The 16,082-nt window shown below is 40.1% G+C and overlaps 1 protein-coding gene and 1 long non-coding RNA gene across 3 annotated transcripts in view; one reads left to right on the forward strand and one right to left on the reverse strand.

The window, feature by feature from the left end:
• The window catches only part of Arl6 (ADP ribosylation factor like GTPase 6), a 26,320-nt gene extending 10,781 nt beyond the window's left edge, over positions 1 to 15,539 (reverse strand). The window contains exons 1-4 of one of the 2 annotated variants that reach the window (XM_021184475.2): positions 15,065 to 15,539; positions 8,698 to 8,847; positions 676 to 737; positions 274 to 342 (exon numbers count right to left, since the gene is read on the reverse strand). In XM_021184475.2, the coding sequence (XP_021040134.1) occupies positions 274 to 342; positions 676 to 737; positions 8,698 to 8,820 (254 nt within the window). In that variant the 5' untranslated portion in view covers positions 8,821 to 8,847; positions 15,065 to 15,539. The remainder of the gene's footprint in view (positions 1 to 273; positions 343 to 675; positions 738 to 8,697; positions 8,848 to 15,064) is intronic. The other variant, XM_021184477.2, reaches the window with a different exon arrangement.
• Positions 12,923 to 16,082, forward strand: part of LOC110311232 — a 35,964-nt gene continuing 32,804 nt past the window's right edge. Inside the window, exon 1 of the long non-coding RNA XR_002379944.1 lies at positions 12,923 to 13,160. This is a non-coding gene — a long non-coding RNA (uncharacterized LOC110311232). The remainder of the gene's footprint in view (positions 13,161 to 16,082) is intronic.

Genomic DNA, 16,082 nt, shown 5'->3' on the forward strand with positions numbered 1-16,082 from the left:
CCCTCCCCCAGCCTGGCTTCTAAATTATATAGCCCAGGCTAGCCTTAAATTTGTGACTCTTATTCCTTAGCACTACAAGAACTGGGATAGCAGGCATGCACCACTATGTCTAGGGGGTTCTTAGAAATCGCTATCAAAACCAGAAAGAACAAAGTCAGGAATTATAGGAAGTCACATTTTATAGCAGAAACCATATAATCACTTGGATTTCTAATCATTATTTGTCATTAAAGTGCAGCCATATAGTTAAGCAACATTCACAAAAACACTTACTTATAATAGTGTTCCCAGAGATTCCTGTACCTTCCTTGACCTGACATGTCAAACACTGTAAAAGACAAACTATAAACAAAAGCAAAACATTAGTGTATTTAAAGCAACTAAATCAAATGGTTAACTTTTCTATCAACTAAATCATCATGGCTACAGTATAATAGATGTTAATATTCAAGAAAAATTGAAAATGATTTTATTAATCTAAATATGATTTTGCAATGGATAACATAAAAATGCTTCCTTCACTAATGAGGTTTTTAAGAGTTGGCCTAAACTTTAAGGGCTGAGAGTAAACAAACAGAAGTGGTACAAAGGGCACAGCCCATGAGATTTGAAATGACAAATGATTTCCAGGTAAGTCTGGAAACAGCTTCCTAGTCACAAAGAGAAGGGGGTTACCTGGAGGATTTGAATTTCTCTATGCTAAATCCTATGGTTGGAACTATATCTTGAGATTGAGCCTGTAAGAGAAAACATAAAACGGTTTGAAGAGTCACTCTGAGTTCCTGTATTGAACTTCATAATCAGTCAACACATACATCCTGAATTTATGTATGCTTGGCATAGTCTTCATGTCTACCTGGTCCCTGCTCTCAACAATCAACATATGACCACGTAGACAGAGTGTTCAGGAGTGGAGTGACATTTGACCCAAGAGTGAATGGTAGGAAGGGGAAGACCTATGGCAAAGATTATTCTAGAAAATAGAGTTAGTGCACTGACCGCATAGTGGGGGAAATAACTTGCTACCCAGGAAAACTAGAACGCATGCTGCCTGAGGCCTGCTCCAGCTCAGGAGAACTGCAGGTCTGAGGTGGGAGGTGACCTTTCCACTGCACTGGAAAGGTCAACTCTAACTGCACTGGATGCTACAAAGTGACTGCTCATTCAGTGGCTGAAAACCTGTGGCCTCTGGTGATTAACACCTAGCTGTTAGGTTGGGGACTGTGGGGGTGTGGGGGTGTGTGTGGGGGGATTAAGTAAAGAAGTAACTGTTCTCCTGTTCTCTTTGTTCCTTCCCTGCAGGTCCTTCCTAGCCCTGAGAGAGGCTGGAAGCTCATTAATTCCTTGTTGGCTAGAAAAAGTTCTGTAGAAAGAAGCAGTCACTCTTAAGACACTCCAGCCTTTCTTTCTGAGACAGAGAATAAAGGGGAACAACTTTCTATGCTTGCCCTTAATTATTCTCTTTTTAGGATACATGACCAAATGGTAGTCCAAGCATCTTTTTTCAAAAGTTCACAAGTTTTCATACATAAATTCAAATCATAAATTGAATAAGAAGTTACAACAGACATGTATACATGTGTTTCCATTTAGACTAGTTATCTAATAAAACATTTATTATCTGTAACTAGTTCTACACGTTCATTACAAATTGAAAACAATAATTCTTTTTATTTTTTATTATTTTATTAGATATTTTCTTTATATACATTTCAAATGCTATCCTGAAAGTTCCCTATATCCTCCCCCCACCCTCCTCCCCTACCCACCCACTCCCACTTCTTGGCCCTGGCATTCCCGTGTACTGGGGCATATAAAGTTTGCAAGACCTAGGGGCCTCTCTTCTCAATGATGGCTGACTAGGCCATCTTCTGCTACCTATGCAGCTAGAGACACGAGCTCTGGAGAAAACAATCATTCTTATGTCTTAATTTGAGCATGGTTTTGTCAAGAGGCAAATCGTCTGCCTAGTGTCTCACTAGTTTTGAACTTTTATCCAGTGAACACTTCATCTTCAGTCCTTGCACCCACAATAAATTGTCCACTCCCAGCTTACAAATTTAGTTATCAGACAATGGTTTCAGAGCCAGCCCAGAAGGAATGCCTTCTCTGATTGCAAATCTGTTCCAAGCCTGCTTTCTATTCTAGTGAAATTAGCCCATGACACACGAAGGTTTACAGAGTCCTAATTGCAGTTTTTAAAATAACTTCGGCTCAAAATTACTTGTATAAATTTAGGAATTCTATAGACTCACTATTAGGAATTAAGAAATCATCAGTTTGTCTACATAGCATTACTACAAGGGAAAACATCTTCATTGATTTGCACAAAATTTGCCCAATAGGGTGAGCTAATGCCCAGGAATTATTGGACTAATTTAATAATGTCAGGAAAGGCATATCAGCAATAAGAATCAATCCTGAGATGAGATTTTGAAAGACCATGCAAGTATGAATTTTACCCATTGCAGGTCATGCAAAAATGATGGGCCATCTCAGGAAAGTCACCTATTAGCCTTAACCTTTTCTAGATGGCTCCTGACAGCATGCATGTCTAAAGCTCATTGCTAAGTAGAAGAGTGACACATAGGGAAGATAGACAGGTGAGTTATGATAGCTCTGCTAGGGAGTTCTACAGGAAGATCAAAAAGGGCCAAGAGACGGGTAAGATATACACTTTGACAGATCTCACAGACAATTAAAACTATACTGACAATTGAATCCATTAAATGCCTTCTAGAATTTCCATCAAACTTCATTCAAAGCAAAACTCTATCCTTTTTATGATCCAGATGCTGAGAAATTATTCTTGACTCTGTCCATTGTTACGTGCCATGTATGAAGCGATTCACTCTCTGTTTTCCTGGCTCTGTGCCACTACCTTAGAATAGTCCTTTCCATTTGTTGCTTTGAATTACAATAGCCTCCTAATTACTCCTAATTTGCTATGCCATCTGGCACAAGTTAAGGCTAGGTTTGCTTAAATGTCAACGATATTACCGTGCTCATAAAGTTATTATGAGAATTAAATGAGCTAATAGGTATAAAAAAACTTACCATGGTGTCTAAAAACATTCCAGAAATGCTTGCTATTATTATAATTATAATCTCATTTTGGTTACTCTTATTCCTATGTTTACCCATAACTAAATAAAAAAAAATCTTGAAACTTTTATGTGAAAATAAGAGTAGAACAAGGGAAAATTTGCCTCCCATTACCTTGTTCACTCAGGTACTGCACTTTTGTAAACTTTAAATTCCAATGGGAGAGAAGCTGAAAATGAATGGGAGCACCGGAACCTTATTCTCGCGCTGTGACCAGGCCTTTCCCGGAACAGCTCCGGTTTGCCTCGCCGAAGTCTGTTTACTCAGCTTTTCCTTCCTCTTAGCCTCCAGGCTGCAGTCATACTTTCCCTAAAGTATTTTTCTTGTTTGCTAGAAAAACTATTTTGTGGCACTTAGGATCTTGCCTCATTACTCTGAGGTTCCCTGAACAACAAACATTGGCATTAAGTATTTCTTAATTTTGTTCTTTTTTCCCATGATCTTACCATTTATTTATTTATTTATTTATTTATATATTTATTTATTGTATCAACTACATGATAAAGGTTAAAAGTTTAAGGATATCACAGAAAATATATCCCAATTATCAACAGTGCCTTCACTGAATTATAAGTAGAACATTTAAGTTGCCTCTACATAGTTACCTAGGTTCTCCACAAATTCCCTTTTAAAATTTAGCTTGAAGGGATAAAAATTCCCAACATTCTCTTCTCCAAAGTCCTGATAAAAGTAATCACTAAAAGAAGCTCCAGAAGTTGACTAGGACACAAGGGATTCATATGGAATTCATTTTTCACTGCAGTAATTCAGAGTACAGGCTGGGCACAGCACACACTCTGGAGACAAGAGACAGTGGATGTCCTGGAGCCCTGGGGCCAGCCACCTAGAAAAACTTTAGATTCAGTGAGGGACCAACCACACATGTCTGAAAAGCATGGTGGAGAGAAACTGAGGCAGAAGCCTGAAGTCAATCTCTGGCCTGCCGATTTCCCCCTATACACACAGCAGGCACACTCTCACTCCTATCTCCAAAACAGAGTCATGTCTAATATTAATTCCTTCTGTTTTACCTAGGAACAAATACATTCAGTCACTGGACAGGAATGGCAACAAGGAAGGAGTATAGACTGGACCATCTGAGTCCAGCAGTGATTTGAACAGTATCAACAGGACCAGAACAGAATTTCTAAGAAGTCTTATTTTTATCATGCTTGCTAAAAATTTTACCCTCCATGTAATCAACAAAATTCCCTGGCCAAAGATAATCTATTCATCTATCATCCAAAACATATTTAAGTGCTAATCCTTACTGTAGGTATGCGATATTCAATGCTTGACAAGTTAAGGTCTGTGGTGGTTTGAATAGGCACAGCCCCCACAGATTCATGTGTTTGAATGCTTGGTCATAGAGATTGGCACTATTTGAAGTTTTGGGATTATGAGAGGAGGTGTGGCCTTGTTAGAGGAAGTGTGTCAATTGGGGTTGGTCCTTTGAGGACTTGAATGTTCTAGCTACCTTCACGGTGAAACACATGCAGACTCCTCCTAGCTGCCTGCAGATGTAGATGTAGAACTATTGGTTCTTCCAGCACCATGCCTGCCTGGACTCTGCCATGTTTGTGTGATAATAATAGACTGACTGACCCCTCAGCACCTGTAAGCCAACCCCAATTAAATTTTTGCCATTATAAATTTTTGTCTTACAGGGACCCCAATGGAGGAGTTAGGGGAAGAACTGAAGGAGCTGAAGGGATTTGCAATCCCATAGGAAGAACAACAATATCAGCCAACCAGACCCCCGCAGAGCTCCTAAGGACTAATCCACCAACCAGAGTACACATGGAGCAACCCATGGCTCGAGCTGCATAGTATGTACATCCTCTGCATTGGATGTAGCAGAGGATGGCCTTGTCTGACATCAATAGGAGGAAAGGCCCTTGGTACTGTGGAGGCTTGATACCCCAGTGTGGGGTAATGCCAGGGCAGAGAGGTAGGAGTGGGTGGGGGGGGAGCAACGTTATAGAAGCAGGGATGAGGGTGATGAGTTGGTGGGTTTTAGAGGGGAAACGGGGAAGGGGGATAACATTTGAAATGTAAATAAATAAAATAACCAATAAAAAAAAAGAGTTGCCTTGGTCAGGGTGTCTCTTCACAGCAATAGAATCCCTAAGACAAGGGCTCTGATATTGAGGAAAAATTGAATAAGCAAGTTATCACCTGAATATGTAGTACACCATCAAATGAATAAGCAGACTGCTTCGGAGTTTTTCACGATGACCTAGATGCTTTTACCTCTCCCCCTACCCCCACCCCCCACCCCAATAAAGTCCTAGCTGAACTGGAACACTATTTGTAGACCAGACTGGCCTTGAACTCATTAAGATTGCTCTGCCTGTCTACTGAATAGGATTAAAGGCATATACCACCAATCAAAACTATATTCTTCCGTACAAAGACTGATTGGGTGAAAAATACCCTGGCAGCTGAGGATAGTCATCAATTCAAATACAGCACTAAAATAATTCATTCTTAAAAATAAGTCTGCTTTTACTATGTTTAGGTATGGGCCTTGAATTCCTGATCTTTCCAAGATTTTTACCATGAATGGGTGTTGAATTTTGTCAAATGCTTTCTCAGCATCTAATGAAATGATCATGTGATTTTTTTTCCTTTGAGTTTGTTTATATAGTGGATTACATTGATGGATTTCTGTGTATTGAACCATCCCTGCATCCCTGGGATGAAGCCTACTTGATCATGATGGATGATTGTTTTGATGTGTTCTTAGATTCAGTTTGCAAGAATTTTATTGGGTATTTTTGCATCCATATTCATAAGGGAAATTGGTCTGAAGTTCTCTTTCTTTATAGAGTCTTTGTGTGGTTTAGGTATAAGTGTACTTGTGGCTTCGTAGAAAAAATTGGGTAGTGTTCCTTCTGTTTCTATTTTATGGAATACTTTAAAGAGAATTGGTATAAGGTCTTCTATGAAGGTCTGATAGAATTCTTGCACTAAACCCATCTGGTCCTGGGATTTTTTTGGTTGGGAGACTTTTAATGACTGCTGTTATTTCTTTAGGGGTTATGGGACTGTTTATATGGTTTATCTAATCCTGGTAACTTTGGTACCTGGTATCTGTCTAGAATATTGTCTATTCCATCCAGGTTTCCCAGCTTTGTTGAGTATAGGCTTTTGTAGTAGGATCTGATGATTTCCTCAGGATCTGTTGTTATGTCTCCCTTTTCAGTTCTGATTTTATTAATTTGGATACTGTCTCTATGCCCACTGATTAGTCTGGCTAAGGGGTTTATCTATCTTGTTGATTTTCTTAAAGGACCATCTCCTGGTTTTGTTGATTCTTTGTATAATTCTTTTTGTTTCTACTGAGGAAACCCAAATGGTCGAAAGCACCTAAAGAAATGTCCAACACCCTTAGTCATCAGGGAAATGCAAATCAAAACAGCCCTGAGATTCTACCTCACACCAGTCAGAATCGCTAAGATCAAAAATTCAGGTGACAGCAGATGCTGGTAAAGATGTGGAGAAAGAGGAACACTCTTCCATTGTTGGTGGGATTGCAAGATGGTACAACTACTCTGGAGTCAGTCTGGTGGTTCCTCAGAAAATTGGACATAGTACTACCCTGCTATACCACTCTTGGATATATATCCAAAAGATGCTGAAACATACAACAAGGACACATGCTCCACTATGTTCATAGCAGCCTTATTTGTAATAGCCAGAAGCTGGAAAGAACCCAGATGTCCCTCAACAGAGAAATGAATACAGAAAATGTGGTACATTTACACAATGGAGTAGTATGCAGTTATTAAAAACAATGAATTTATGAAATTCTTATGCAAATGGATGGATCTAGAGGATATCATCCGGAGTGAGGAAGCCCAATCACAAAAGAACACACATGATATACATTCACTGATAAGTGCATATTAGCCCAGAAGGTCAGAACACCCAAGATATAAGATACAATTTGTAAAACACATGAAACTCAAGAAGAACGAAGACCAAAGTGTGGACACTTTGCACTCACTGATAAGTGGATATTAGCCCCAAAGCTGGAATACCCAAGATACAATTCATAGACCACATGAAGCTCAAAAAGAAGGAAGACCAAAGTGTGGGGGCTTTGGTCCTTCTTAGAAGGGGAACAAAATACTCACAGGAGCAAATATGGAGATAAAGTGTAGAGCGGAGAATAAAGGAAAGGCCACCCAGAGACTGTCCCACCTGGGGATTCATCCCGTAAACAGTTACCAAACCCAAACACTATTGTGAATGCCAAAAAGTACTTGCTGAAGAAAGGAGCCTGATATAGCTGTCTCCTGAGAGGCTCTCCCAGAGGTGGATGCTTGCAGCCAACCATTGAATTGATCACAGGGTCCCCAATGGAGGAGTTGGAGAAGAGACTGAAAGAGCTGAAGGGGTTTACAGCCCCATGGAAAGAACAATATCAATGAACCAGAGCTCCCAGGGTCTAAACTACCAACCAACACATGGAGAGATATATGGCTCCAGCCATATTTGTGGCAGAGAATGGCCTTGTCGGGCATCAATGGGAGAAGAGGCTCTTGGTCTCGTGAGGGCTTGATGCCCCAGTGTGTGAGGGAGTGCAGGGGGGGAGCGGGGGGGCAGGGAGGTGGGAGTAGGTGGGTGGGTGGGGGGTACACCCTCATGGAGACAGGAGGAGGGGAGATGGGATAGGGGAATTTTGGGAGGGAAATCGGAAAAGGGGATAATATTTTAAGTGTAAATAAATAAAATATCCAATAAAAAATGGGTTTGAATCTAAAATCAAAAATAAATTTTACCTACATACACAAGAAGAGATAACTTTCCTATAAAATGAGACATGGATCAGTTTTATAATCTTTTCCTAAGAGAGTACTATAGATTCTGTGATTAATACACTTAATTAACTAAAAATTGTGCCCACGTGTAGATGAAAGCTCACTAATGCTGATGCCCTGGGAACAGTAAGGAAGAAAACAGCTACACCTGAGTAACACAGGTATGGCACCTCCACACCTGCCAACTCAAGGAACACCTCTTGGCTGCTATTAGCGTAGTTAAAAAGGCAGCAGAGTTGGGGAGCAAAGCGAATTGCAGTTGGGATCTTCAGGATGATTTTTCTGAACCCCAAGACAGGAAAGTTGCTTCCAGCTTAAGGGTCAGGAAATAATATCAGGAATTATATTTAACAAAGCCCACCTCTGGCTTATGAATCATATGTTGCATGTGCTAACTTTATATGTTTTTAGTACTAATATTTTCATACATGTTACTCAAAATTGCCATCTGTCACTGATATGCACACCACTGTATAATTATACACGGAACTTAAACACAGTGAGTGCAACCTATAAGTAAACAGCCAATTCGTGAAGATGTTTAGGGGAATATAAAAGAAGAAAAAAGGAATATCCCATCTTAATAATCAAGATGTACCTGCATACTCACAAATATGTTGTATATGCAGTAAGCTACAGTTCACTGATACCCCTTTACCAACAAGAACAATAGGCCTTCATATGAATATCAGAAGTTGTAACTTAAAACTTAGGCTTCCCATTCTCTGTATGAGAAAATGTCAAGAGTGGCAGAAGTACTTACGTTGGAAGGTTTCAGCTTGTTAATGATTGTTGTTTTCCCACTATTATCCAGCCCCAGGCACAGAACATGAACCTCCTTCTTCCTCAGGCCAAGTAAACCTGAAAGTCTGTCCAGCAACCCCATATCGTGGCTTAAATATTTAAAGAGCAACTGCAAGGGAAGAGAAATTATTATTTCAAAGGGACTTTACACGTGAGATACATGAAAAATTTAAAGCTAATGGCAGCACACAAACCCATCGGTGTGGCTTTATTCTTAGTAAACAGTGTAAGCCGATTATCAGAAAGGAGCCTTAACTGAAATGCAGGCTTGCAGCTTATAAACCTTGGCAACACGGAATAACATCCCTGAAGCAACCATATTTATAATATTCACAAAGTAACTCTTGTTAGCTTCAGTATCATGTGGAGTTTGCCAACTGTGGTTTTCAAAGTTATTTATGAATGAGAGGCTGGGAAATACGGAACACTACAAAGGCAACAAGGCTCAGCTACAGCCTGATGCTACAGCTCAAAAAGCAGAAGACAAGAAAACAAGTGAAAGGTCTAGGCATATCACTTTAACATCTAGGTAAATATCCAAAACAAAGGATGCTTATATTTTGAAATAATTTGTAATTATATAAGTTTTACTGTTTTTGTTTTCTACAGGTTGCTTCCATTTTCTATTAATAAACAAAGAATGACCTGATTCACCCACCTCTTATATAGTTCTGTAATTTACCACTAATTCTTTGGGAATAGTGGATACATTCCTTCATAATTTCAGTTAATCTTACTAAATTTAACATTTCCTTAACTATTTACAATATCCTACCCTTATGTAAAAGAGCTTTAACTATAATACCACTATAGAACAGAAAAGTAAATACAAATTTTAAGCACACACATGTTTTCACACATACAGATATGTACACAGAAACATGCATATATACATATTTGGTATAAACACACATATACATATATATGTATGTATTTGCTAATTTGTCTCTTAGGTGTTCAACTGAATCATTTTTTTAGAAGAAAAATCTGTCTTGTCAGCTTTCTGTTTCTATAGCAAATACTCTAGCCCATGACAGAGTTCCTATTGTTGGAGACTAAACTCTTAAGATAGGCCTTTGAGGAGTGTTTACTATTAATGTCAGGTATGGGATATCTCCCTTTCAGTTGTTGGCTTAGGAGGGGAGGGTCCTAGAGACAACCCCAAACAATGAACCAAGGTATTGCCATTTCTCTTACTGCCCATGGGAACTTCATGTTAAGATCCTACAGCTGAAGACACCACACGCCTTGGTCACATTATGTGGAGAAATCCAACTGGTACTGACCCAGAAACTTCTTCCCTGATAGCTAGCTTTCATAGTACAGACACTGTGTTATGCAGACACTGGGTGCAAAAGGTCATTACTAGTCTACATCATCTGTGAACTGTGAGAGCTAGTATAATGTCCATGGGTGCAAGAATAACATGAGGGTTATGGGGGTAACCAACTGCTTTCTGGTTGAATTTAAGGCCTGATTTTGGGGCAGAAACTCATGCCTGGTATAGCAAACTTGACCACGCCCATGAATAAGAAGGTAGAACCTACTACTACTATTGTGCTACATAATACAGTAATAAGCTGCTCTCTACACTTTTATTATTATACCCACAGATGAATGCAGCTCTCGGCCCCTATCAGGGAAGCTTCTTTTTGCAGTGGATAGTTGTTGATATAAAGATTCACAACCAGTCCACATCCAGAGAATAAGTAATTGCAAAGGCTCAGTTCTAAACGAAACATTTATCTACACCACACTCTTCCTCCCAAGGCTTAGGAAACATTCTGGAAAAGGAGGCAGAAAGACTGTAAAAGCCAGAAGCTGGGGAGGGAGCTGCCGCCAAGCAGAAACTTCTGGACATGGCAGGGCCACTGTATTCATGGTTAGCTTTGGTTGTCCACACAAGAACTGCCCAAGCCAGCCAACATTTCAGCCTGGGTTAGGGCTCATGAGGTGACCTCAGGAGCTCAGAGGGGGCTCACGAGGCCACCTCGCTATCTGAGAGGCTAGCAGTGGATGGCTGCCAGGAGAGTCAATTTCCTTCAGGGACATGGCCACTGGCTGTTTGCCTATGTGGATGGCTGCACACCCATGAGCCTCGGGGTGGCACTAGTTGGACCCTCCTGGTTATTTTAAAAGAAAAGCGAGAGGAGAGCATAAAGTTGGGAGGAATTATACAAGAGGGGAGGAGGGAGCCCGAGAAGAATTGGAATTGGGGAATAGCAAGTAGATAAGCTCAAAATGCACTGTACACAAGTATAAAATTCTTAAAAAACAAATTACTATATTAAAAACATCCAAGCTATTCAACTTTCTAGAGCAGTCTTTAAATAACAACAAAATGAGCCACCCCCCAAAGCAATACAAGGCAGAATTACTTTGAAGCCAAATACAACTGCTGCTAATACGATTGCTTTGTGTAGCTTTGACTGCTCCTACCCCCAATGGTACTGTTAAATTTACATTTCACATCTCCAAATGAAGCTCTTTAAGGGTCTTTCATTTGGTGTCATCAAACCCTAAATGTTACTGTATTTAGATAGAAGAAAAATAATTTTTACCAACCACCCCAGTACTGCCAACACTGCCACAATACATGTCTACTAAGTATTTTTCTTTGCTTTCTGAATATTAATTTCCAGAGTTCTTGAAACATTAATTCACTTTATTAATTCTCATGTTCATTTAAGGTCACATAACTCAAACACGTTACAACTCCTTTAATGTCTTTTATGCTATGCCATCCCAAGCAAAGGATGTGAAGGAAAGGCTATCAATAAGATGCTTCTAAGTCAAATGCATAAGAAAAGTGACTGTATCGTTGACATTTTGCTTATTACTTTTGGGAGACCTCTATCAGTATAAAGTACAACATCAACTTTCAATGATGTGCCTAAAAGAAGCAGTGCATACCTAATGGGCAGCTCTCTTTCTTATCCTAAGGATGAGAATGGGTTTAACCTTTGTAGTCGTTTAAACCTTTTCATATTAGAGATTCAAAGCCCATTTTAAAACATTTCTTTGAATACCAACTTAGGAGTTGGAATTTGATGAATCTATCTTAAATTTTCTTTGCTGCATAAAACAATTCATATTTATCATTTTAGTTAGAATTGGCTATTAAGTCCTATAGAGGGAAGCATGTTAATATAATGCTTCTATGTTTTTTCATTTTCCATATAATCTTTAACATATTTTCAAAATTACAACCTCTCTGTTTTTCATGTCTCCTCTCTGGGTAAGTACTACAAAGCATTGATTGTTAAAAGGTACTATCATAGATATTCATCGTCCACAGTCTTTTGTGACTTTCTATCATTTTTCTCAAATACCTGAGATTTATTATTGAAATATTTGGGAATATAAAATTTTAAAGAGCTTTTCAATTCTTTTTTATGTGCAACATGAAAAACCCTACCACAGCAGTGTTTAAATTTGGTTTATTCTATCACTAATAAAACTGAATATCACTGAAACTTGCTTTTTAGTTAGTGTTTCTCTCATGGGCTGCTTGTTATATCTGGTGGCTACTGCTTTGATTACTGTATGTAGTCATGTATATATTCCATGCATATGTATTGCAAACTATTTTAATTAAAATTTACTTTATTACAATTGTTTTATAATACAGAGCTTTTATCTGATGATATTGGTGGTTTTCTTTGGTTTCTTTCTTCAGTTTTAGGTCTAGAAATATTTCCTTCTCTTTAGTATTTTGAACATATTAACTAATATTCTGTTTCTTTTATCTGTAGTTAATTTTTCAGGTTTTAAATTCTAATTTTCCTGAAATGTACTTGGTTATGAGAGCTGATTCAGAGAACTGGTTGTCCTTCTACTCCCCCCCCCCTTTTTTATATTCTTATATGTGTTTGGATCTAGCAATAGGTCCTCTGTACATTCTAAACTATATTCTCTGGAAGAAAATTCTTAGGGATTACTTCTAAACAAAATCTCAAGGTCACTGATGCTTGAGAAATTTTATATAAGCTTCTACAGGGCATTACTCTTTAATATGCTGATATGATCTCTAAAGCTCCAAGAGATGGACAAAGAAAGTACTCCTGTCTGTAAGACTTGTTCACAAGAACCTTTTTGGGGAAATATTTCAACTTCACACAAACTGGGAAACCTGATCTGGGAAACCTATTGGTCTGTTTGTGACATCATCTCTCAAGTCACACATCCCTATACTTTGTCATGTGAACCACTAAGCTTCCTTTCATTAATGTCCCTTTTTCCGATTTACCAGTTTCTTCAGCTTTGAAGAGAACTATACCCTGAAAGTGTGCTTCTGGGGGACTGAGGCACTGCTGGTTTTATTGTCTTCTTCCATGTCCTTATTTTTTGTTTTTAAGTTTAGAGAAAGCAAGTTCTTAGGCACAACAAAGTTCTGCAAAGGCTAAGTACAGCTATTCTGAGGTAAGTCCATAAAATGTTCTTTAAGAAGGAACAAAACCCACTGTGACTGAGGAAGACGGGCTAGTCAATAAGAGAGAAGAGCAGGATGAGCTTGACTCAGAATCTGCAGCATGGGGAGTAGTAAGTCATAAAGATCTGGAGTTGGATCATAAAGTTGAGAACACACATCACAAAACACTCTCAGCCAGTTTTCATCCTCTGATTGGTTCTGAATTTCTTCCAAATAGTAGTTTAAAAGTTCTTACCAATAAAATCACCTCACTGTAATGAACTCACAAATAAAAACACCACACAATTAGATTAAGGTAGCCACTCAAGCAAAAACTTGCCCAGTCCCAAACTCTCAGCAAACTTCTACCTTAGGAAGACTCTTATAAAGCAACTGGGCTTTTGCTTAAGGGTTTACATTCTTACCACCAATTAAAGTTTTACACAATTAACACCCAAAACAAATGGGGGGGGGCTGTGACAGGGCTGAAATTAGGGACACAATTAGCTTTATAATCTCTTTCCCTATTCATGTCTATTAAAATTTTCTAAAGAAAAGTATAATCTTAGGGACTGGTTATGTGGCAAAATGGTAAAGTGCTTGCCTACAATGTGCAAAAGTCCTAGATTTAATCTCAGGCACTGTAAAACAAGAAAGAAAAAAATTAAAAATTATACTTTTTTTTTTTTGGTTTTTCGAGACAGGGTTTCTCTGTGTAGCCCTGGCTGTCCTGGAACTCACTTTGTAGACCAGGCTGGCCTCGAACTCAGNCCTGCCTCTGCCTCCTGAGCGCTGGGACTAAAGGCGTGCACCACCACTGCCCGGCAAAAATTATACTCTTAACAGCAGAGATAGCACAGCTCTTCTAGGGGACCAGAATTTGACTGAGGCTCTCAAGCACCTGTAACTCCAATTCCAGAGCTGGTCACACAACAGGCACTACACTACATGAACAAGTATTAATAGAGAGGTGGGGGGAGAGGAGAAAGAACATGGTATAAAGTTGATATTGACTTAAGACTAGACTTAAAACTATGCTTTAAAGGATAAAAAAAGAAAAACAACCCATCATATTGGCTAGATTAGGAACAAAATATACCTTCAGTGTAAAAAGTCTTACTGTATGTATTGTATAACACTGACAGAATTGATAGCTAAAGTAAATTTGGCTAAAATGAAACAACTCCTTGAATCAAGAACACTTAGGTGTCTGAGCTGCTTTCTGAGAATTGGCTTTCCAAAGGATTAGGTGGTTACCAGAAAAGCACTGAAGATTTAACGTTATCCACATGTTAAGACCTTAGAGTTAAGCTGCAGAGAAAGATGAGATGAGACAGAGACAAACGCCAGAAATGCTACTTTGTAAACTTTAAACTTTATAGTAGTGTGGGCTGTTGCACATTCTTACTGCCCCAATAAAACAATCTTATTAAGTTAGAAAATTTTGATGATGAAATTTCAACCAAATAATTCATACATGGTATAAAAAGGTCCGTCTTGGGCAGCATTAAAGTCAAACAAGCAAACAGCATTCGCTCAAAGCAATTCAAAACATTTTAAAGGCTCCTTAGTGTTCATCAAATAAACTCAATTTTTTTCCCCATCTCTCACACATGAGAGATAGTAACTCACTTGGATTAAAAAATACGGGTAATAGTTTAGAGTAATTCTAAATGGGACAGGGAGGAGGTATTCTCTGTCTACCGGGTGGAAATGGCTGCAAACAGGTAGCGGGAACTTTTTGAACTAGTGGATCCTGCCGCCGGTTCCATAGAGCTACAGACACCGTGGAAAGGTCGTGTATATGTTAACAAGGGTGAAGCTATTGGCGTGAAAAATCATACCCAACAGAGCTGAAAGAGAACACACAGATGATGGTGAAGAGAGACAAACAGCGGGGTGCGGGTGGAGGTACCTGATCTTTGACGTCAATCCAAAGGCCAAGGGGCTGACAAGGACAGGAAGGGACGCACTCTTGTACCCGTTTCCGCGGTGGGATCTTCCCAGGAGCCTCAGCCTTCCTCTCTCTGCCTCCTTAGGAAGGTTCCCTTGTCCCAAGCACAGCCCCTTCTACAAGTTGGGAGAACCGCCGGGTTCACCCTGGATGCGCGCATCAGTGGCTGAGCAGGCGCCGCGGCGCGCGGCGTTCCCTTGGCAACGGGAGCTTCTTCCGGTCCCAAAGCCACGCCCACTCAGGCTTCGTAGGTGTCCGCCCACAGGTTCTCATTTCTGCGGCTGGAGAGCTCTGGGTAAAAAAATGAACGGTCTGATTCCCGCAGAGGAACTCTGTTAGCGAAAGTGTGAGCACGGAAGACACGGGTAGCCGCCAATGCGTTGGGAGCCGAGTGGTAGCTCCCGTGCTGCTGGGACCCGAGGGAGCGGGAGGCGCGCGCACAGCCTGCCGGGAGGCGTGCGGGGCGGCCTTAGCTGCGCGCGCATCGCTGGTTGCTGGGCTCCGGGGTTCTAGTTAGCGCTTTTGGCCGGACTGCCTTATCTGTGGGTGGCACTGTTTTGAGTTGACCGCCATCGTCGTGGGCGGCATGAGGCAGGGAAAGGATCTACTCAGACATGCTCCTCCCATTATACAGAGCCTTTCCTAGGCTCAGCTAGGCCTGAGAGCCAGCGAGTCCTGCAGAATACAGTTGTTAGTACAGGCAGGAGAGGGAAACTGGTCAAAACCAGTCAGTATTTAAAAACAGAAACATTATTTGGCAAAGGAAGGGTGACCCTGTCCCTAGTCCTTAGCTGTATGTTGTCCGGGATATTAACTAACACTAGACATGAGTTTGTGGATCAGAGAGCCTGGTGGAATCACTTGGAGTTTATAGCAATAGAAATAATTTATGCGCCGGGCGTGGTGGCGCACGCCTTTAATCCCAGCACTCGGGAGGCAGAGGCAGGCGGATTTCTGAGTTCGAGGCCAGCCTGGTCTA

This window comes from Mus caroli, chromosome 16 (assembly GCF_900094665.2).
Source record: "Mus caroli chromosome 16, CAROLI_EIJ_v1.1, whole genome shotgun sequence".
Classification (NCBI taxonomy): Eukaryota; Metazoa; Chordata; class Mammalia; order Rodentia; family Muridae; genus Mus; species Mus caroli.